Source organism: Lethenteron reissneri, chromosome 42 (genome assembly GCF_015708825.2).
Source record: "Lethenteron reissneri isolate LAM-NWPU_2019-01 chromosome 42, ASM1570882v1, whole genome shotgun sequence".
Lineage (NCBI taxonomy): Eukaryota > Metazoa > Chordata > Hyperoartia > Petromyzontiformes > Petromyzontidae > Lethenteron > Lethenteron reissneri.
In genome coordinates, this window is record NC_083820.1 from 12,027,281 (window position 1) to 12,049,343 (window position 22,063).

Consider the following 22,063-nt stretch of genomic DNA (forward strand, 5'->3'; position numbering starts at 1 on the left):
GGGGGAAATGGGCGGCGGGGTGCGCACTAGATGTGTCGTAAATCCTCGCAAATACCAGCGCGGTTAATCGACCGTGAGCTGTAATTAAACACAAAAATAATGTATTGTTTTTCTCTCTCTCTCCAAAAGAACTATCGAGTGGGCCGACGGTGGTAATTAAAGTTGTTGTCGGCGAGTCGTTATGTCGCGGGATTATTGTCACGCTGACGAGCAAAGCCAAGTGTCTCCTTTTGAAAAACAAATTGCTGGAAAAAAAACCTCCGGCCTAATGATCCCTTTGACATCGTCGTCACGACACTTTCCCCCACATCCTTCACAACATTAACGCATTTAAGAAGTTAAGCAAGGATACTGATACCTATAACCATGGCAACAAAGTGAAGGGGGCTTGTCAGGTCTGCAAGTAAAACACGTTTGTATTTTTCGATTTAAAGCTTTCGTGACTGCAGGGATTCATCTTCTTGGTTCTTTCGGTAAAGTCACGTAGAATAGAAATAATAAAATAATGTTTTATTTGTATTATTTTATTACTTTCATTCTACGTGACTTTACCGAAAGAACCAAGAAGATACGTGTGTATTACTGTTCACTTTGAGAAGACACAGTTTATTTCCAGATCATATGTAGTGGGGTAAAGTGTGGGTACTTCCATCACTTCCAAGACCATCTGACCAGTGTGGAAGAGTAGGCCTAATACCCTCAAGAGTTCCTTCTAATCGAGGCCCTTCCGCTAGCGGCTGTGTGAGCAAACAAAGGCCTTTGCTTGTGAAGTTGATACATGGTTAACGACCACTTGGCAGGATGTGTCAACGGTGTCTGTCATTTCTGTCTATGGACTAGACAGCCCCCGCCACGAGAATGTGGAATTTCCATCACCGGTTTAGGGGCCGCCAATAGAGATGAGCACTCCTCGATGAGACACGTCTACTCCGGCTTTCAATGTGCGATGTCACGAACAAGTGGATGTGAATCACTAACCGAGGAAGTAGCCGGCTCCCCGTTGTCTCACAGACACTAAACTGCACTGAACCACAATGTTGGAACTGCGCATGGGAGGTGCAGCCAACTCCTGCGTCAGTGGGGAGTGGAGGAGTCACTGAGAGTGACTGCGGCGAAGAGCATCACCTTGTGTTATATATTGTAGTACGAGTCTGTGGTGTAGGTTTTCACACGAGCCGACGCATATCCGTGTGAGCGTATTAGTCTAGAAGTCTCTACGGAAGTCTTTGGGTCTGTATATCAGTCTCGGCGTCTCTATGCGAGTCGGTTTGTCTATGGCTGTCTGTGTGAGTCTGTGCACCTCTGTGTGAGTCTTTGCGAGTCGCATTGCAACTGCAGCCTGAGACCGCAGGTCATTACTCACATCAGAGATCATAAAAACGGTTGGTAATGTATGGTGCGAAAGAGGTTCAACATACATACATCATTACCCCCACACACGCTTTTGCAGGCAGGTACAAATGGAATCCAACTCACGACCCCAGACGCCATCAAATGGCTTTCCGACTCTAAGCGTGGTTATAAACTCGGCGCGTTACTTTCCAAATGCCACGTGACAGAAGAAAAACTCTTCAGCTCTTTGAGGGTGAGTGTTTTGTCGGCAAAACGCGTTGAGCTCCGTCAGCTCACCGCGGTGGTGGGGGTGGGGGAGGCCGTGCAGGGACTCACAGCGGTCCTTGGGGGGCGGCTGGGGCAGCTGCCGGCCCCGGCGTGAGGCGGCAGGAGGCGCCTCACTCGCCGCTGCCGCCGGCGCTGCCCGCGACGGGCTGCAGCGCAGTGCCGGCCTGTGGTTCAAGACATCAACAACGACACCATCACCACCAACACCACCACCATCATCAACCGCCCATGGTTCAAACCATTTTTATTTATTATTCTGTTAATTTTAAGCCTAGAAAGCCTCACTAAGAGCCTTTTTTTAAAGAGGGTCCTGCCAAGTTCTTTTTTTTTTACAGGAGGTCAATGTGGCAATGAGTAATCCCAACGGAGAAATTTGCTGATAATTTGTTAGGCATCGGGAAGTTTGGCCAATACCGGCTACATGGTGTGTGTGTGGGAGTAAACCGAAGAACCCGGAGGGAGCCCAATGCAGAACAGGGGGAGAGAACACAAACTGCACAGAGGGAACACAAACTGCACAGAGAGAACACAAACTGTACAGAGAGAACACAAACTGCACAGGGAGAACACAAACTGTACAGAGAGAACACAAACTGAACAGAACACAAACTGTACAGAGAGAACACAAACTGCACAGAGAGAACACAAACTGAACAGAGAGAACACAAACTGTACAGAGAGAACACAAACTGTACAGAGAGAACACAAACTGCACACAGAGAACACAAACTGTACAGAGAGAACACAAACTGCACACAGAGAACACAAACTGTACAGAGAGAACACAAACTGTACAGAGAGAACACAAACTGAACAGAGAGAACACAAACTGTACAGAGAGAACACAAACTGTACAGAGAGAACACAAACTGCACACAGAGAACACAAACTGTACAGAGAGAACACAAACTGCACAGAGAGAACACAAACTGCACAGAGAGAACACAAACTGCACAGAGAGAACACAAACTGCACAGAGAGAACACAAACTGCACAGAGAGAACACAAACTGCACAGAGAGAACACAAACTGCACAGAGAGAACACAAACTGAACAGAGAGAACACAAACTGAACAGAGAGAACACAAACTGCACAGAGAGAACACAAACTGTACAGAGAGAACACAAACTGCACAGAGAGAACGCAAACTGCACAGAGAGAACACAAACTGTACAGAGAGAACACAAACTGCACAGAGAGAACACAAACTGTACAGAGAGAACACAAACTGCACAGAGAGAACACAAACTGCACAGAGAGAACACAAACTGTACAGAGAGAACACAAACTGACAGAGAGAACGCAAACTGCACAGAGAGAACACAAACTGCACAGAGAGAACACAAACTGCACAGAGAGAACACAAACTGCACAGAGAGAACACAAACTGAACAGAGAGAACACAAACTGAACAGAGAGAACACAAACTGCACAGAGAGAACACAAACTGCACAGAGAGAACACAAACTGCACAGAGAGAACACAAACTGCACAGAGAGAACACAAACTGCACAGAGAGAACACAAACTGCACAGAGAGAACACAAACTGCACAGAGAGAACACAAACTGCACAGAGAGCGGCGTGAGTCGGTAATCAAACCCAACCGGGGGCCACACGATTCAATTCGTTCCTAAATGACAAATAGCAATATTAATGTCTCAGCTAATGTTATTGTCTTAGATGTTATTATTCATTGCCACGTTCAACATTATAAACTCAAAAATAAGGAAGATGTAATGTTCTTTGGTATAAAACGCGTTCTTCACTTCTCAGTATTTTCTGCCCGGAAGGCTTCGTCGCGAGATTTGTTATTTGTGCTGCAACTTTCGTTTTTATATTCACAGTTTTTTTTTGACGATCCGTGAAAATGAACATCTGTAACGACGGCACGAGAAGATTCATTCAAATGTCGCCTGCGTACCGTAAATACAAGAACGAATGTGCAGCAAGAGGTTTTAAACCACTCTCTTGGCCCTCGCGAAAAAAATTAGATTAACAACAGTGCCCAATAACCTTGTCGTACATTCTGATGGACTAATGTTTAAGGAATGATAATGACGGTGAATGGGAGGGGAGGGGTAGAGGCTTGTCAACTCAGCGGTGACAAGCCTTTATCAGGATCGTACAAGGAAATGGGACGCAGAGACTAGTGGAGCCTGAGCGACAGAAGAAAAGATGAATAACTTTAATTTTATTTTCTCCAAGGATGTCAGTTCCCCCGTGTGTTATTTTTTCATGATCCATTAATAATAGTTGGCATGTGCCGTATGATGGCGGGTTATTTCTTTATTTACTTACCGTTAGGGTGTGAGGAAATACAATTACGTGCGAGCTGCTGCGTTAATAAACTAAGAACAGTTGACAGCACTTTGTCAATCAGCTGCTGGACGAAGGGCCTCTTCACGCCGTGTCAGTCAAGAGGTGGGGGGGGGATGGCACTTTTTGTTGTCATCTCAAACTTTACTAATTGTCTGTGTCGGGATGGGGGCGGGTTGGGTTTAACGACACATTTCTATTGACCCAATCTAACCCAAAAAACCTTTATTATGCTTAAAAATAATGTCTGTGTTTCATGGTCATGGATGTGGCAGCTTGAATCACTGCACCATGAGCTCAGACACCCGAGTTCGATTCCCGATCGTGGCTAAAGTCAATGGTAAGGCAAGTCTGAACCAGTCTTGGGGCATCCCTTCACCACCATGCACTGCTCCAGCAGGGTGAAGTATGGTTAAACAGCCTCCATGACCATGAAGAGCGCTTCATCCAATAAATATGGGAAATTATTAATTAAATATTGGACTTTATTCATTTTGTCATTCTGATGAGGTTTTTAAAATACTCAAAATATTGCACGTGTCATCATCAATATCATCATCAGCCATGGTCGATCCACCGCTGGATGAAGGCCGCACCTCCCACAATGCTGCGCGGTAACAACCTACACGTTTAGTCTCTGTTCATTTTAAAATAAATAAACTCCATGTTATATATATACGTATGTGTATATATATATATATACATATGTGTATATATACACTTACTGGAACGTACTCTCGCTGGACAGAAATAACCACAACAGTTCTATGAGTTAAAACGTTGAATCAGTTAAATTTTCTAATAATCCATTGGCATTTAACACTTGGGTTAATTCTCCAGAGTTTACCCAGAAGTGGCTCCATTGTAAACCTATATGCGCTGAGCGCTGAAATTGAATCATACACGCCATGTCCACTGCAGCGCCTGCACAAGCCGGTAATGTGCTTATTCATTATTCAGTAATCTGACTCGATTATCTGCAAATGTCCCTTTTGCAGCTGTGGGGACATAACCTAATGAAAACACAACGGAGGCAATATCCTCCCATGGAATCGCGGCCGCGTCGAGCGGCGCTCTCATTTAGCGCCGCATTATTTTTAGTGCGCGGATTAAATATTTAAAATTATTCCGCCCGCCGCAGTTTCCGCGACGTACAACAACAAAAAAACAACACCGAGGCCGATGTTACTTCGCCGGGAGCCGCGGGGGGCGTGATGTTATTGCCCAAGCAGTGCTGACGCCCACGAAGCTTCGTACCGAGCACGGCCGCGCGAGCACTTGGCGGCCAACGCGGCAAGGAACGCGCCCGCCTTGAAATCCCACGGGAAGGTTAAGTTTTCTCAAGGGTGGCCACTATCGCGGCGTCATTCATCATCCATTAGCTCGCCGCCGCCAGAGACGCCCGGCGGTGCTCTCGGCAGCGCTCGCTGCCAACACAGAGGAGGCCCTTCTGGGAAATTGGGGGAACGTGCAGCCTCAAGAAGACGAAGATGAGAACAATATTGCGGTCTTCGCTCGTGCTCATTATTCAGCGGTAAAGCTTCGCGCTTCGTGCCTATACGTTGTTGCGGAATTACCTAACCCACGCAAATTTGCACGGCGGTGTTATTACCGTTTTATGAATAATATATGCGTGCGTGTAATGTACAGTGCGCATATCTGTGTATTTGTATCTTTGTCTTTGGAGTTACCGGTCAATGTTTTTGGGTATAGAAGGTTGCAAAAGGTCATCCTGAGAATCATCTCAGGATGCAGACGCTGCCTTCCTTTCATGTGAATTTGATCTTACCCCTCTTGCCTACAGCGACCAAGCCGAGAGTAACAGTTATTGAGGTAAAGGTGCAGCCCTGCAATTGCTCATGCCATGGCTTGCGGAAGGGCCTCCAATGCAGCAAGCTCTCGAGAGCCCCTCCTCCAGAGTGTGTGTGGACACTCTTCCGTGTTGGCCAGACGGACTTATTATACTTGACCGCCATCACACGGGCCCTCTCGATTGACTGTGGCTTGAGAAAACCGACACATGGTTCAAATTGAGGAGAACCAAGTTATAACCGAACCAGTTAAGTGGACATGCCACACTGAACTACTCCCAACAGCTTTCATAGATAAAGTACTTCACAGGTGTGGAGTGTTTTCCTTGTCGAGCTGGCGACATTGACCGAGTGAGTTTCCAATGACGGAGACGTCACCATGCGTGACCTCGACGCTCACAGGACCCTCGGCCTCGCCACTCAGCCCACCGCGGGACCGCCCTTGGGCACAGAGAGCAGCGACTGGCAAGGTGAGGCCTACCGTCATCAAGGTAGATCCTGCGTCTCGTCTAGTTTGCCTGCTGGATCGACTGCCCCCGACCTGGCTGCTGAAGGTACGATGGTGTCGGTGTCAGGGATTGTGTACAATTTTCACACAAACGATGATGTGTCACGGTACTTCTATAATTTATATGCATGATTCTAGATTTGAAGCTTTCGTGACTGCAAGGATTCATATTCTTAGGTTTTTGTGTTCCCTCCGAAACGTCGTGATTTTTATTTTATTTTTATTTTACTTTTATTAATTTAAATTTAAATTTTTTTACCTACGGGACTTTACCGAAAAAAACTAACTATATGCATGACTTGTACGCTGGAATGGACGTCTTACGGTCACTTATATCTCTCTGTCTTACATATCAAGCGCTTGCCTGCAGTTGCGAGGCTAGACCTTTTTGGGGAAGAAAACCTCTTCCACAGAGTTCACAGGTCACAGCAAAAAGGTTGGCCGGTGACGTTGCCCTCCCTTTGGATTTGGAATTTCTCCGAACTTACGCACGGGACATACACAAGCGAACACACACACAGGTGATGTCTGCCACTGGGTGCTACCTGTTCCTCTCGACGGGGTAGGACGGCCCCTCGCCCGCCCTTTGCCGGTCCCCACGGGGGGCGGATCTCTCCAGGCGCGAAGGCGAGCGCGAGCGTCGATTGGGGATCACCTGGTCGAGGCTCCTGTGTCAGAACGGCAGAGGCATCAGGTCAGCTGGTGGTGGTTGCACTCGAGCTAAACGTTTATGTTAGCCAAACGCGACTTGACTCTCCACTGTGGGATAACCCCCTAATTCGAGACCCATCGTTGACCAGGGGACATTGAAGTGGTCCCTAGGGGCTTTGAACCAGGGCCGAATGTCTCAGTCGCCGTTAAACTGGAGAACGCATGTGGCTCATGGCCGCAGTCATCCTGATTGGTATACTGGATGTAAGGGTAAAGGCGAGGCCCTGGATTGTCTGGCTCTTGCCACTGCTGGCAGAAGAGCCCTCGCTACAGGGAACTCTAGGGATGCCCTCGAGAGCATGTGGCGTACTCTTCCATGCTGGCCAGACGTCTTGAAATAATTGGCAGCACTAACACTTAACCCTACCAAACGCAACTTGCCGATCGACTAACCGCGGTGTACCCATTACGCTTCTGGATGGACAGTGGAAGGGGGACTTAGGAATCTCGTACCTTTTGTTTCAACTGCCCCCCAGGAGATGCAGTGTGCTACCCATTATACCGTGGCAGCATCTGTGTGCCAAGTACGGACATACTATTCCAGGCCGCTGAGCCGGACAGACTCCGCCTAAATGAAGCCCTGATGCGGGGCTGGTCCCACACACAGCTCGGCATCTCCAGAGGTGCAGACACCCTGCGGAAGCTACCGGTGTGCACGGTAAACGCGTGTGTGCTCCGTCAATGCGTGCATGGTGTGTGTGCATGGTGTGTGTGCTGTGTGAATGTGTGCATGGTGTGTGTGCTGTGTGAATGTGTGCATGGTGTGTGTGCTGTGTGAATGTGTGCATGGTGTGTGTGCTGTGTGAATGTGTACATGGTGTGTGTGCTGCGTGAACGTGTGTTAACCATGTGTGTGATGTGTGAATGTGTGTACATTAACCGCGTGTGCGCCGTGCGGTGACTGCGTGTATTTGGCTGCCCATGTGAATGTGAGCGGTTCACCAGGGGCGCCACAGTTGTGGGGGTGCCTCTTCCCCCCCCCCACAACCCCCCCCCCACAACCCCCCTCCACAACCCCCCTCCCCGTGCGAGCGTTGCCCCCCACCTCTGCTGCTGGATGCCGGGCGAGCGCGATGGCGGAGCGCCGCCGCCCCCCCCCTCGGAGCGGTGCGGCGACATGGAGCGCGAGCGGTGGTGCGGCGCCGTGGGGGGCTCCGGGTGGAGGCCCCCGCCCCCGCTCGCCCCCCCCCGTCCTTCCTTGCCGCCGTGCCGGCACTCCGCGCCCCCCCCTCCTGGCACGGCACCGGACGCGAGCGTCGGTCATTTACAGGTCACGGTGACGGTCGTCGACGTCAGCCACGATGAACAAAGCCGTCGTAGACACGAGGTACGAGCGCACGCACGCACGGCCCTGTGACCGCTATAATCATCAGCAATGATCAATCCACTGCTGGATGAGGGCCCTCCCAGTTGCCTCGTGGGTCAAGGAGGTTGTTGGACCATCCTTCACCATGCTGGTCAGTCAGTGCGAGTTGGTAAAAGTGGGGCATAGATGTAGGAGCATATGAGGCACAGTACAAAAACGGATATAAGCTGGAATGTCCTGTGTTGGCCACACGTGGCAGCTGATGGCACCTATTATGATAACACGTGGCAGCTGATGACACCTATTATGCATGGTGGACACTCATCCACGTGCTATTCCGGCTCAAACATGTGTATCTTCGAAGGTATGAGACTGGAGGATATTTAAGTTTGATTTGAGGAGCTGCTTTGGACTAAATGATGTTCCTTTGACCCTGATTGGGCACTCCAAGTGCCGTTTTATGCCCCTTTCTCAGAGGTGCTGTTGGCAGGAATCTGATAAAATTCAACCCCCTTTCGAAGTCAGTCGCCGCTATTTGCAAGTTTCGCAGGAACATTTTTCTTTTTTACAGTCGTAATGCAACACAGCTTGAAATAACACGTTACTTCCCATTCCTACACGTGTTTCACCCGGAGAGTTCGTTATTTATATCACTTTGGCAGGACTGAATCAGAGAGGCAGTGGCATCGCACTCCGGTTTTACGAACACCACGCACTGCGATGCACAATAATTAATCATAATAATCATCATCATCATCATCGTAACCTAGGACCATCACGGATGAAGGTGTTGCTGTGTTTCACAGTCGGATATATAGTCTGCCGGTAGGGAGTGATGCCGCCGAGTGTAATACCAATTGATTAATTCGAGACAATCTTTTTCAAATTTGCCGACTTTGGACCATTACTCTGGCACACAATGGCAAAGGGGAAACTCGATGTGGGGATCTACATGGCTCCTTGCACCAGGGCGAAAACTAAACTATTTAAACTTTTTTATCATACCAGGTAAGGCCCACTGAGCTATTTGGCTCTTTTTCAGAAGCGACCTGGCCATAAATAACAGCTCAACTAAGTGGTTTATCACGTGGACATTTATAGCAGCCTAATACTCTAAACGCACGTTGATTCTAAATATGGAGGGAAAAACCAGACGACCGATAGTATTATCCACGCGACCACATGGAGTATATACAAACTCCAAACATACAGGCGTGAGAGTCGGGATCGAACCCACGACCTCCTGTATACCAGGCGAGGTAGTTAACATCTCGCCACAATGGCGCAAATCACATGATAGGCTCTTTGACGTGCACTGTGATGAAACGTTACATTCTTGTACGGTCCAAACACCCGCAGTGATAACTAGGGAGGCCTGCCCAATTCGAACAGCGAGCCAGAATCTGAATATTTACACCGGAGGAACAGATGATCTATACAACTCTTCTTCACAGATATCCAGTTGGGGCAGGTCAGAACGTTGCACAAAATAAACAAGACAACAACACGATAGCAGTGCAAATTATAGGCACGGTAAACAAACCACTTGCGTACAAAAATCGGCAAATGCGCGACCGCCGCAGCTGTGGGGGCATTTAATTGGAGTGAGCCGTCACTCGCGGGAAGCGCTGCCTTCATTGTGCTCACTCCCAAGGGCCATGGCCCACGTTGCTGGGTCCTGTGATGGATCGGTTTCTATTGTAAAAACGTAAAGGTGCAGCGCTGCAGTTGCTTGCTCACGAAACTGCTGGGTGGGAGGGTTTCCAAAAGACGGAGCTCTAGAATTAAAAAAGCACCTGAACAAAAGCGGCGCTTCGCAATCGGTGCTCCGCGGTAGTCCCAGGTGTGCCGCAGTATCGTCGGAATTATAGGAAAGGGAAGAACATCGCTGTTCACAAGCTCAGACAGACCACCTCTCCGTGCTGTTCAGTGGCCGGTCCAGCCCACACACTCCCCCCCCTCCCCCACATCCCACCCTCTCCATTAGACGGCCGTCAGTCGTTGGAAGTGAGTGCTGTGGATTGAAAAACGTTGAGAGGCACTGATCTTGGTGATATTTTCTGAAGAGGTGGGACTGACCCCACACTTCACCCCACCGGACGTGACCTGCCCATCGACGGCTCAGCGCGCCCGTTTATGTCGCTGGCTTTGTTGCGGAGCATGCGGTGATGTTCAAGTCTCAAGTTCGCTTCGTTCAAGCGAATGAGAAGGCAACAGACAAGGGGTAGCCTCGTTACCAGGAGTGGCGACCTGCGGTTACCTGTGGACACCACTCCGATGGCGTCGTTGTAATCCTGGTCCGACATGTCGTCATCGATGCGCTGTGACCCTGAAACATCGCAAACGGGACACAGTGGAAGCAGTGCTGTCCATTTGTAATGATGCATATCACCGCGTGCACCGCTTAATATTTAATGCTATTGACAAAAGGCAATTTGCAGTGCAATCGGAAATAAATTGACTGGCACATGTTTGCAGTCTTTTCGAAAATTACCTATCCCTCATTTCATTATTGGTTAAGAGTACCTTTTCCTCTCTCTTGGCTATAAGTACGCTTATAGGTACTTTCTCTCGCTTATAGGTGCGCTTTCTAGGTTATAGGTACACTCTGTAGGTTATAGGTGCGCTCTGTAGGTTATAGGTGCGCTCTGTAGGTTATAGGTGCGCTCTGTAGGTTATAGGTACACTCTGTAGGTTATAGGTACACTCTGTAGGTTATAGGTGCGCTCTGTAGGTTATAGGTGCGCTCTCTGCCTCACGTGATTATGTGCAAGGCAAGACGGAATCGCTCAGGGGTCAGAATCCTGAACCGGCACCACTGAGATCCCGGGATGGAATCAGGGTCGCCACTCGTGAACTCGGTTCATTCACCGAGCCGCTTGCGGATAAACCCGGATCTTACGTATAACGAGCAGATGGTCTCAGTCCAGCCACCAACAACTGTACAAAAAAACCATCACCTTTAAATTTGGTCATGAAGAACGTTTGTTTGGCCTTCAAGTGACGAAATACACTCTCATCTGTAGAGTGAGCGGCAAAGTGCTTCCCCTTCCATTGTGGACCAGAGCTCGTAGGAGGCTCGCTAACAGCACTTGCCCCACAGCAGCTCGTGTAGGCTACACGGAGGGAGGCCTTTGTCTTTGTGATGCACCGCTCCTGTTTCCGAACCGACTCCGCATCCCCCGTTCGAAACCCAGGTGCGCTATGCGGACGGCGGGCAGGCGGGCGGGGGGCGGTGGCACCCACTCTGCAGCTTGCGCCCGTTGTCCCCCTGGCCATGCTTGCGTGGCTGGAACGGCGAGGGCTGGGGAAGAGGCAGCGACGAGAGGTCGTGCGTCTGCAGCTTGTACCAATGAGGGTTGTCGTCGAGCAAGGCTGTCTCCAGCTCTATGAGGATCTGCGAAGGGTCGGGAGTTTTTCGGTTTCGGGGAAGACAGGGTCAGGGGTGGTGTCGGGTTGAGGGTGAGGAGTAAGGGTGAGACGTAGGGCAACGGCTAATGGGTGGGGAGGTCTAAGGTTAGATCTGGGCCTGGGTTAGGTTAAGACAATGGGTTGGGGTTATAAATAGGTATAAGGTTAATGACAGGGTTAGTTCTTAGTTGAGGGCTAATATTTTTAGACCCAATCGTAGAGCTGGACCTTGGATGAAAGATTAGTGCAGACAGAAGGTCAAGGTTAATGTTAGCATAAATAATGTGACGTGAAAATATAAATTTAGATTCGTTTTCTCTAGAGATTCTTAAACGATTGAAACACATAATGAATTGACAACCCCTTGAGATATCTAACATAGCAAACTGTTTCTTTGCTGTAACTTTCAATATAACTAACTTCAGATGATTTCTCTCACTTTCAGATGAAATGTCTGTCACAAGACCCTCGTTAACGAAATGCGTGCACAGTGGCGTAACGGTTGGCAACACTTAACTTGCGATACACAGGTGACAAGTTTCTTAAATCTCTCCCCCCTCCATCGCATCTGTCCACCCAGCAGGTTAAAGAGGTTCAGCACTACATGTGTGCGAGCGAGCAAGGGTGAGCATGCTAGCGAGCGCGGGTGAGCGTTGTGGCGGCACCTCTCCCAGGAAGACGCTCTCCTCCCCCGGCGATCGCTGCTGGTCCCACAGCGTGAGCTCCAGCATGTGCTCACGGAACTCCCGCCGCTGCACGGGACAGTAAGCGAACGTCTGGTTCCACTGCGGCTCCAGGCTGCGTCCCACCGTGGTGGTGCGACGCTTGCTCTTGTCGCTGTGGGACGCACGCATCACCGGTGAGAACGCACAGCGTAGGCTTTCACGGTGGCGCTGTACGGCACTCCGACGCTTTTTAGTATTGTGCAGCGTGTTGTTCGGAACGACGTCCCAAGTAGTAATAGGGTTTTACCCTTTTATCTGGTACTAAAACTGACACCTTTATACAAGGGATCATGTTTGCAATAACCACAACACAAGCAGTCAAAATGCAAAAAAAGTAACAACTCTGATAATGATATGCACTATCCTTGAAGTTGATTGGTCCACACCCGAGACGGCGTTTCTTAGAGCCATTGGTGTTGGACCAGATGACGCCAGAAGGCGTACAACTCAAAAACAGCTCACTATCAGAGTATTGAGAGCTCGGGTTAAGCATTTACACTATGAGACCTCATTTAACAGTAGCAAAATATAGTAATAGGTTTTTACCCTTTTATCTGGTACAAAAACTGAGCCTGGACAGTGTTCGGACAGGTAACCCACCGTGCAGGCCATCATCGCGCTTCCGGGACTACGTGGTGAGCAGTACAAATTCTGTGGTGGCACCATTCAGGGTGGGCAGTCACGTGATAAGGTCAATCCAGGAGGAAACCCTCACCGAAGCCAGGAGGGTTGTGGTTCTCACCTCCGGTCTGGAAGAAAGTAGATTTTGATGTAGGGGTTGCGCGGCTGCCCATCGTCACGGAGCGGCAGGTCTGTGGCTCCGAGGGTGGTCACCACCAGCTGGAAGCCGACTTTGTCGTACCACAGCTTGATCTGCGTCAAGCACGGAGACACGTCGCCCACGCATGAGCAAGCGACCGGGGGGGGGGGGGGGGGGGCCTTGCACTCGGGAATACAAAAACTACTCCTGTTTACCCCAACACATGAAGCCGCCTGTAGCGTGTGTCCCTTTGCCCCCCCACCCACACACACCCGATGTACCCCTGTGATGCTGGTCACTTTCTCCCCACCCCTCTTCCCCCCCACCCTCCACCCTCAGGGTCGACACCGAGAGCCCCACACCTCGACACCAGGTACGCCGGGACGTTCCCCTCCCCCTCGCGATTTCTCTGTCCCCCCCCCCCCCCCACGAGAAAACACCGGCGCGTTGTGGGGGGCTCGTGCGTCCACCTCAATAGGAACGTTTGAAAATAAACAACCGCTGTGGCGCACTCTGAACCCCAACCTCTGGACAAACCACTCGCCACCACCGAAGCGAGGGACGATGTCGGTAGACCCTCATTGCAAAACACTGCCAATGAAGAGTAAAGGTGCAGCCCTGAAATTGCTTGCTTACGACACTGCCCGTGGAAGGGCCTCCAGAGAGGCCCTCTGGAGAGTATTGAGCTTAGTCTGCCACAAGAGGTGCGGAGATCCTCCGTGTAGTTCACTACGCACGAACCTGCTCATCTATTGTAATCTGTGGTGTAGCCATCCATGCTGCTAGTTGCACCGCATGCATTGTGTTCGGTGATATATAAATTATAAATAGAATCAAATGTTGTAGCGAAAACACAAATGGGGCAACACAGTTTGGACATTTCATGGTGCAGCATAATAATTATAATAATAAAGAAAATGATGGACGTAATGAAGTAAAAAAAACAAAGCAAACTTGTGTCTCATTAGCAAAGCAAACTTTAAGTGGTAGGGCTCATGTGGATCGCTGTGGATATCCTCTATATATTTGTTGTTGTTTCCTCCATATTATTTGACATAAACTGTTTCTGTACAGCGTGTTGAGATGCTCCTAGTATTAAGACGCGGTACAAATCTAAATTATGATCATTATCATTAAAGTGCACGAGACGAGTGTTAGCAGGGAAAACCATCGAGCAATTAAGTGATTCTCAGGAAGGCTTAGGAAGCTCAAATGAGCTGAGCTCCCTGAACTGCTGCCACCATTACGTGCCCGTTAGTGTGATTAATTGCACTGTATTCTTCGCTGCTAATAGCTGAGAAAGCACGGCCTGCTTCTGACGAATAATGGGCCCGGCATCACCACATATCTCGCGAAAATTTACGGTGCAGCGCTTATATAATTCATTTTCCGGGTCAAATAATGAGGGGCGGGAAGAGAGCGATTGTAAAATCATGCATCAAGAATTGTGCATTCTGTGAAAATATTATGTAAACAGCATCGAGGTGAAAGGACACACGTTATTATGTCGAGATATTTTTGCTGGGAAATGCTTATGTAACATTGTTGAGGTGGCCCAGATTCTAAACACAATTACCTCAAATGAAAGATTTAAGGATGAATAGTGCAGGAAGAATATTTGTTTAAGAAATATACTAAAAAAGTGTAACGCGCGTACATTTTAGATGTGAACAATATGACGATGTAACAAATCTAACGAACAATAATGTAAGAAAATAGATATGTAAGCAAAATCATCATCATAGCAACAAAAATGAACAATAATGAATGCAAGGTAATCCCTTGCTCACACCACTGCCGATAGAAGGGCCTCCACTCGAGGCAGCTCTATAGAGCCCTTCTGTAAGATATTTTGGCCTACTCTTTCATGCTGGCCATATGTGTGTATAACTTCTTTCGCACCGTACGTAGCCAACCGTGCTACTCGGAGGTGCGGGGGAAGGATAACAAACTAAACACAAAAAGCAGTTCCAGAGAAATGAGTTTTCAATCTAGATTCAAAATTGCCTTGGGAGATGTGGAGGTACCCACATTTTACCCCACCACACATGTACTTCTGACTGCGGTGAACCCCTTTACACTGCCGGGTGGCCAGAGGTGGTGGCGGTTAAGAAACGTGCACCAATCTTCAACCGCCGCGCCAGGAGATCTAATCAAACCGGCGAATCTCTGCATTGCAGACCATTACATCCCTATACTATTATTATACAGTGTAAGCATTCTCACCATGATGACGGTCATGTGCGTTATGCGCGAGGAGCATATACGGTGAGCAGCAAAGCAAGTGTGGCACGAGAGGGCAGACGTACGGACAGCCGCCCTGGCATGGTCTGCGGGACGTCTCGCAGTCCCGGGCTCGTGGGCGTGTTCAGGGAGATGGAGCGCCGCTCCAGCTTCTGAGACTCAAAGGAGCTGGAGCCTGGCGTGATAACAGACGTGTCATCGTCACAACCCCTGCCTTGCACATCAAGTGATAAATATCCATCATCCGTAATAGATTTTTGGTTTTGGCCATGTAATGATCTGGCCAAATCTGTGTTGTAAGATCCTCCGCCAACCGACAAGTTGAAGAACAATTCTTGAATTTAGCAATTCTGATTTCCTGGATTCTGACCTGATGCTGAGCGAAACTTTGAATCTCGCTGCCAGATTCAGTTGCGAGAATTGCCCTTCACATTACCAGTAAGCTGACACAATCATAACTGGTTCAGTGAAAGCTGTGCACATGACAAATTAATTTGTGTGGCCGTGTCCGGTGGCGGATTGAATTGCGACACAAATTTGGCCAGATTAGCACGTGGCCTCGCCAAAACATCGCTTATGAATCATATTATTGGCCGCGAAAACCTGCGTGTTAAGCTCACAATCCAATAGAGACATCCACGAGCTGAGCTTTAGTAGATAAGCAGGCAGAAGTGATTGGAAACGTCGACTTGCGTGATATTTTAGCATCACTGGGATCAGCCCAGTATGTGTGTGCGGCGGTGTGGAGGTCGTGAATTGGGAAACAATAAATAATTTTCTAAAGAACTTAAAGTCTCGCCTACTTGACTCTTGGTGTCCATGTGTGCCGTCCGGTATTCTAGGCAGATCTCTGTAGGAGGCAGATGTTAGACAACAACAAAGCGAATGTGTGAGCGTTTCGCTTTCCTGCCCTGGCTGTCTCCCACTTGCTGTGCTATGTCACGTGAGAAAAGCATACAAGTACGAATACTTAATAAGACAACTGATTTGTCATATTTGAAATGTGATTATCATTATTATTTCTGTTCCATTGATGTGAGTGGTTGGCTCACTGCACTATGAACGTGGCGAACGGAGTTTGATTTCAGTCACGGCTAACATCAGTGGCGGACAACATTTCAAAATGTCCTGATTCTCCCTTCATCAAGCCGTGCTGACTACAAGATGTTACACAGTACAGCAAACCCTCACGGTGGGGGATACCTTCTTGAAAATAGCAGCAACCGGGAATTCCGCGATGCGCTAACTCAAAGGTATTATGGGGAAAACTCAGGTCTGGTTCACGGTCCAGAATGTGACACCCACGCGCCCTGTTGTTTTATGTGACCCTAAATCAACCCAAACGTTAAACAGGAAGTATTTAGAATGTAAAATATGATTTAAAAAACTCTAGTATTAAATATAACTAGTATGGTAAATGTTTGCAATTAAAACATTTACGTAGCGCACACTGCTGTACACGTGTCCGTGGGCAGCAGTGTGTGCTCTCCAGGGCCGGATTAAGATTGTGTAGGCTCCTGGGCTGCAGGTACTGTGAGGCCCCCAGTAATATGTTCAAAAGGAAAACAAAGTTAAAGAAAAATACATTTTATTTTTACAAGGCTAACAACAAATAAAATTCAGCATTCGCAAGTGAAATTACTTTTCGCTTTATCTCTGGAGGCCTTCCAGCTGGCGGAGGCCCCTGAGCTGCAGCCCCTGAAGCCTCCACGTGCCTTAATCCGGCCCTGACACTATCAGAAGAAATGTCGTTCGACTGAATCTCACTGCCTCCTCGTTGGAGGCTGGGAACACCGCGTGGCGTGGGAGGCTGGGACCCGTGATGGGCTGCTTGGAGGACGACACGGAGATAAGACGGTGCCGCGTGTATTCTTCCGCGGCAGCGTCATCGCGAGCAGGTGCAGTTACGATGCGTACAGGAATTTCGCGGTCAACCGCGAATGGCCCAGCCATAGGGGCGCGATTGGCGAACTCTGCACCTCAATAAATTTGTAGTGAAACCACAAAGCCGCGATAGCTCAATCTGCGCGAGAGAAGGTTTTGCTGTACATGTAAATAAATGTCAGCAGAATACACCATATATCACCGTGCATGTCAATCTAAAATGTTCAGATAAGTGAGAGACCAACTCAGAAACGTTGTGAATATGCCAAGACTCGAAGGGATAACCCCAAGAAATCGAGAGGGACATCGAAGAAGCTGAGAGGGAAACCCAAGAAACTGAGACGCAGAAACATTTAAACTGTCCAACAGGAAACAGCAAGTCCACTTTTGTCGAAAAGTGGACATCTCCGCTCCCCCTAATTGCAAATGAAATAACAACTTTTGATTGTGGTTATTAGGTTCATGCTGTTTCCTCGTAGAAAGCCTGCAAGTAAAAACGACTTGAGCTGACCCTTACATGAGGCCTGAACCATCAGACAAGACAATAAACAGGGCCGAGTGAATTGTTTTCAAGTAATCAACAAGAAACGTGAGAATCCATTGCACGGCCCTGAGACATTCAACACTGTGATACACCGTGATGACAAATGCACATATTACGGTACTAGAATATAGTGCACACTAGATAACGGTGGTCGAGAACTTACACTTGAACATTCAAAATATCATATATATGAAACGCACTACGATAAATTAGATAGTGTATGTAACGTGTCATCAAAAAGCAAACGAATACTGTCACCCATAACAGAGTTTGTTTTGGGTTAGATCGCGTAAATATCTACGCGATGATAATGGTCGCGAAAGCCTACGTGTTAAACTGAATACTATCACGCGGTATATTTTTGCGATGTAAACTGGAGGGGTTATCAGGCTGCTTTAAACCCTCCCTTCACCATCACCAACAACAACAACAGCGACGACGACTGAAAGGGCCAAACAGCCCCTCTGTTCCTGTGGACGCGCGACGCCTGTCGGAGCGGCGCGCTCACTGACCCGATGGGTCGCGACACGAGCAGCTCCACCAGCGGCTCGGGCTTGGACTCCAAGATGATGTTGTAGACCTCCTGGAAGGTGGCCCCCTGGAGGGACTGCCCGTTCCACTCCAGCACCTCGTCCCCTGGTGGCACGTGGCGCCGCGGTTAGTGCCCGCCACGTTGTTTTGGGGGCCGCGTCGGGGGGTCAGCGATTTAGCGTTGAACAACATTGGCCTCCTCAGTTACATTTACATGACGTTAGTGGCGAGTGATACCCGAGCCGGGCCTGGGTTGTCCCTGCCTACCTATCTATCGCCAACCTGCACCTTGGCGGACAAAGGTTCAGCAAGCTCCATGACCGACATGGCACCGGGACGTCCCTATCTGGAAATGGATTAATATACGGCTATAAATTGTAAAAACAATAATAATAATAATAATGCATACGCATGGATCACATGATGCTTCCCAACATGCGTTTGTTCTCAGACGTGTTCTATGAGTGATAATAATGGAAGTGCTTGCAGGAAGCAGTGCGTGTGTAGGCGGCGATCAGGCGATGGGCTGGGATAGCGGCTCTGCAGGGAAGGCTGCACCTCAGCCAGCCAGGCTGCAAGAGGGAGGGTCATTTACACACTGGAATTGTCTATGGGTTTTGGGCAACACCTTCAATCAATCTGGCCAGTTTTCTTTTAGTCCCTAATTGCAAAACTATTTTATACAAAAGTTGTGTTACTCTTGGATCATCTTGACTCGAGCTAACGTGCCCCCATTACAGACAGGCCGACAGACATTTTCAGACTAAGTTGGAAAGCGTAAAAAAATATAAAATACAATCTTTCTGTAATGACATGCTTGACTGTGACATTAAAGTCTGCTATCTCATTAAACAAACCAGCTACAAGCCCATCACGGTAGAACATATATGAGGCCTTTGATAAAAGATGAGAAGATCTGGATTGAAAAGATGTAAAACCCCTATCACAATGCGGAGCCCGCTTCGAATGACATGGCCACAGGAATGTTGTGTTTCGTCTTCCCATCCAAAGTAGGGCTGAACGATTAATCGATTTCAAACCAAAATAGCAATTTGAAACTATGCGATTAGCAAATTGCAAAGCCTGCGATTTTTTTGCGATTTGAAGAGTCCTATTACTTTCTTATTAGAATTGTTTTGTTTTTTTATGATTATAACTTTATTTATTTAACTTAACAATTGTTATATGTTTGATTGTTCTATTTCAATTAAAACATTTTAATAAAAACATGTTGGAAGCAATTCATATCTTTTAAGTTCTCATCCTTGCATTAGAATATAAAGAGCAGTTCATATTTTGATGTTATCGTGTGGTAATGCTCCATCACATGCTTTAAATCTATTGCACAGTGAATATTGAACAGAAGCTTGACTTTAAAAAAATTGTAATCACAAATCAAATCGCAATCGCAACATCTATCAGAAAAATCGCAATTAGATCTTTTCCCCAAATCGTTCAGCCCTAATCCAAAGCATCGCACCCACGACGACGACGCGGCTTGCCTGGTGTGCGAGGCTCGGGAGCGACTCTGGGATGCGGCTCGGCGGTACAGCGAGCGGCTCGCGGTCGGAAGGGTTGAACATTTAAATCCCGATTGTCGGGGCTGACTCAGCCAGCCAAAATCGCCCCATGGGTTCGATAGGCTGACACGTTGTGAAGAAGTCAAAAGTGGTTGTCCTATGGATAGACTCACCCCCGCAATAGAAATGTGGATTTCCCACGGCAAGCACAGAGCTGTTAACGAGAGGTGAGCACCACCCTGGCTGCTCGCGTGCGCAGGAGATCACTTTGACGTTTGCGAATGTGGGGCTTGGCGCATGTGCCATTACAGGCAGCGCCACTGCATTACCCTGCCTCTTACGAGTTCACTGTACGTGTAATTCTCATGATGCAGTGCCTGGAACACTCTGTTCTGCAACCAGAACACTCCACTCACAGATTAAATTAGTTAATAGGAAAACAAATGCGCTGTGTGGGCATGTGATTGTGCGGGCTGGCTGGCCAATGCGCAAGCAACGTCTCTCTCGCAAGGTTGCTCTTTGCCGTGGAGCCGCGCTTGGCACGTTTCAGCGTCTTGCGAGGTGAGGGCGCGTTTTCGTTGAATGCGTGTCATGCCTCCCAAGCAATGTGAGCGCTGTCCGTCAATGCGACATTAATATCGCCGAATGTTCATGCCCTGGCGCGTGTGCGATGCATCAACTTCCGATCCGGTTTACCTGCACGCAAGTGACCGACGATGTCGGCAAGGCTGCCCTTCTTGACCTTCGTGATGAACGCGCACAGTTTCCCAGACTCGGTCATTTTCCCGCCGACCACCTGGCAGCAGACAACGTCGCAAACAACTCTCTATTAGCGGAACAAGGGCCAGCGAGTCATCGAGCAGCTATCGAGGTAAGCTGCACCACGACCCGCGGGGCTCAAGGGGCATAGCGGCGGGACTGGAACAGCGCGGCGAACTGTGACTGGGGCCTGGTGCTCGGTAGGGGAACAGCTGAGCCACCAGCTGAGGACTCAGCCTGCCCTCTAAATGTTCAGAGTCAACTCCTTTGATATACAAACCATTTGCAATGGTTGGAAGGGGCTGGACAATATACTAAACTTAGTATAATTAAGCGAGGGGCATCGCAGCCTTTGCTCATATACACAGGGTGTGAGAGCTACAGCAGAAGGCCCGACAAACACAGATCATCTCGTTACTCATTCTGCCCCTGAGTTTTTGTATGCCCCCCTATTTAATCAAGGTCATGCAATAAGGCTGGATGGACCCATTTAATTCCTTGCGCCAGGGTCCCATGCCAAGCACAAAAAGCCACTGCCAGTAGCATCAAAGAAAAGCCATTCGTTATTTTCAATATAATATCTTCATACACTGGGGGACATTTAGAATCACCTCAACACAAAATGTCTGTTATGTATTTTACTGTACGTAATTAAGTTATGTAAAGGTCTCCCGAAGCTACCACCACCTTTGGGGAAGCCTTCATTCAGCAGTGGATTGACCATGGCTGATGATGATGAATTGAGTTACAATACTCTCCTGGTGAACTTAGGGGGCCGTCCAAATGCAAATAAAATTATTGGTGAAAGCTCACTTTGCCAGTGCAAAGGAAGAGCACTCAGGCACGGTTCGTCGAGGCATTCATGTTTAACAATAATAACGATAGCGGAATTCTCAGACGGGCCCTGTATTGTTTGTTCAGTTCCATTCCTGAACATTTGGCCTGGGGGAGAAAACCAAAATACCCGGAGAAAACCCACACATTCAATACAGTAACACTCAAAACGCCACACAGACAGATTCAAGAATGCATTTTTGTACTGTCATCACTTGGCCATAGCGTTGTCACCGGAGGTACAAAAATGGACATATCGTGGGCAGAAGAACATCTCACGGTACCGTTGGAGGGGAGAACTCCGCGTCTCGAGAGGTGAGTGATTACACAACCAACAAGACCCGGGATTGTTGACGTCCCGGGAAGACCGACGGATTTCAGTGGGCAGCTTCCTCGACAAGAGGACGATCCTCGTAAACTAGGGCACGTGGCGGACACCGCCTAGCCGCCTCGCAAGCCAAGCCGACGGCGTCTCGTGGTTCGGTCTCGTGGGAGCGTCCCTGTGCTTGTGCAATGCGGAGGGCACGAGGGGGAGTGGAGGTTTGCTGCAGACTCAGGGAACAGTATCGCCACTCC

General features: G+C 48.6%; 1 protein-coding gene across 3 annotated transcripts in view; it reads right to left on the reverse strand.

Annotated features, from left to right (window-relative positions):
- The window catches only part of LOC133353075 (regulating synaptic membrane exocytosis protein 1-like), a 74,754-nt gene that overhangs the window by 15,696 nt on the left and 36,995 nt on the right, over window positions 1–22,063 (reverse strand). For 2 of the 3 annotated variants that reach the window (XM_061569180.1, XM_061569181.1), the window contains 11 exons: window positions 20,591–20,690; window positions 18,356–18,479; window positions 16,219–16,265; window positions 15,481–15,590; window positions 13,154–13,284; window positions 12,352–12,523; window positions 11,522–11,672; window positions 10,536–10,604; window positions 8,015–8,201; window positions 6,804–6,926; window positions 1,669–1,784 (listed from right to left, as the gene is read on the reverse strand). In XM_061569180.1, coding sequence (XP_061425164.1) covers window positions 1,669–1,784; window positions 6,804–6,926; window positions 8,015–8,201; window positions 10,536–10,604; window positions 11,522–11,672; window positions 12,352–12,523; window positions 13,154–13,284; window positions 15,481–15,590; window positions 16,219–16,265; window positions 18,356–18,479; window positions 20,591–20,690 — 1,330 coding nt within the window. Of the gene's footprint in view, window positions 1–1,668; window positions 1,785–6,803; window positions 6,927–8,014; window positions 8,202–10,535; window positions 10,605–11,521; window positions 11,673–12,351; window positions 12,524–13,153; window positions 13,285–15,480; window positions 15,591–16,218; window positions 16,266–18,355; window positions 18,480–20,590; window positions 20,691–22,063 lie in introns of those variants that run through there. The other variant, XM_061569182.1, reaches the window with a different exon arrangement.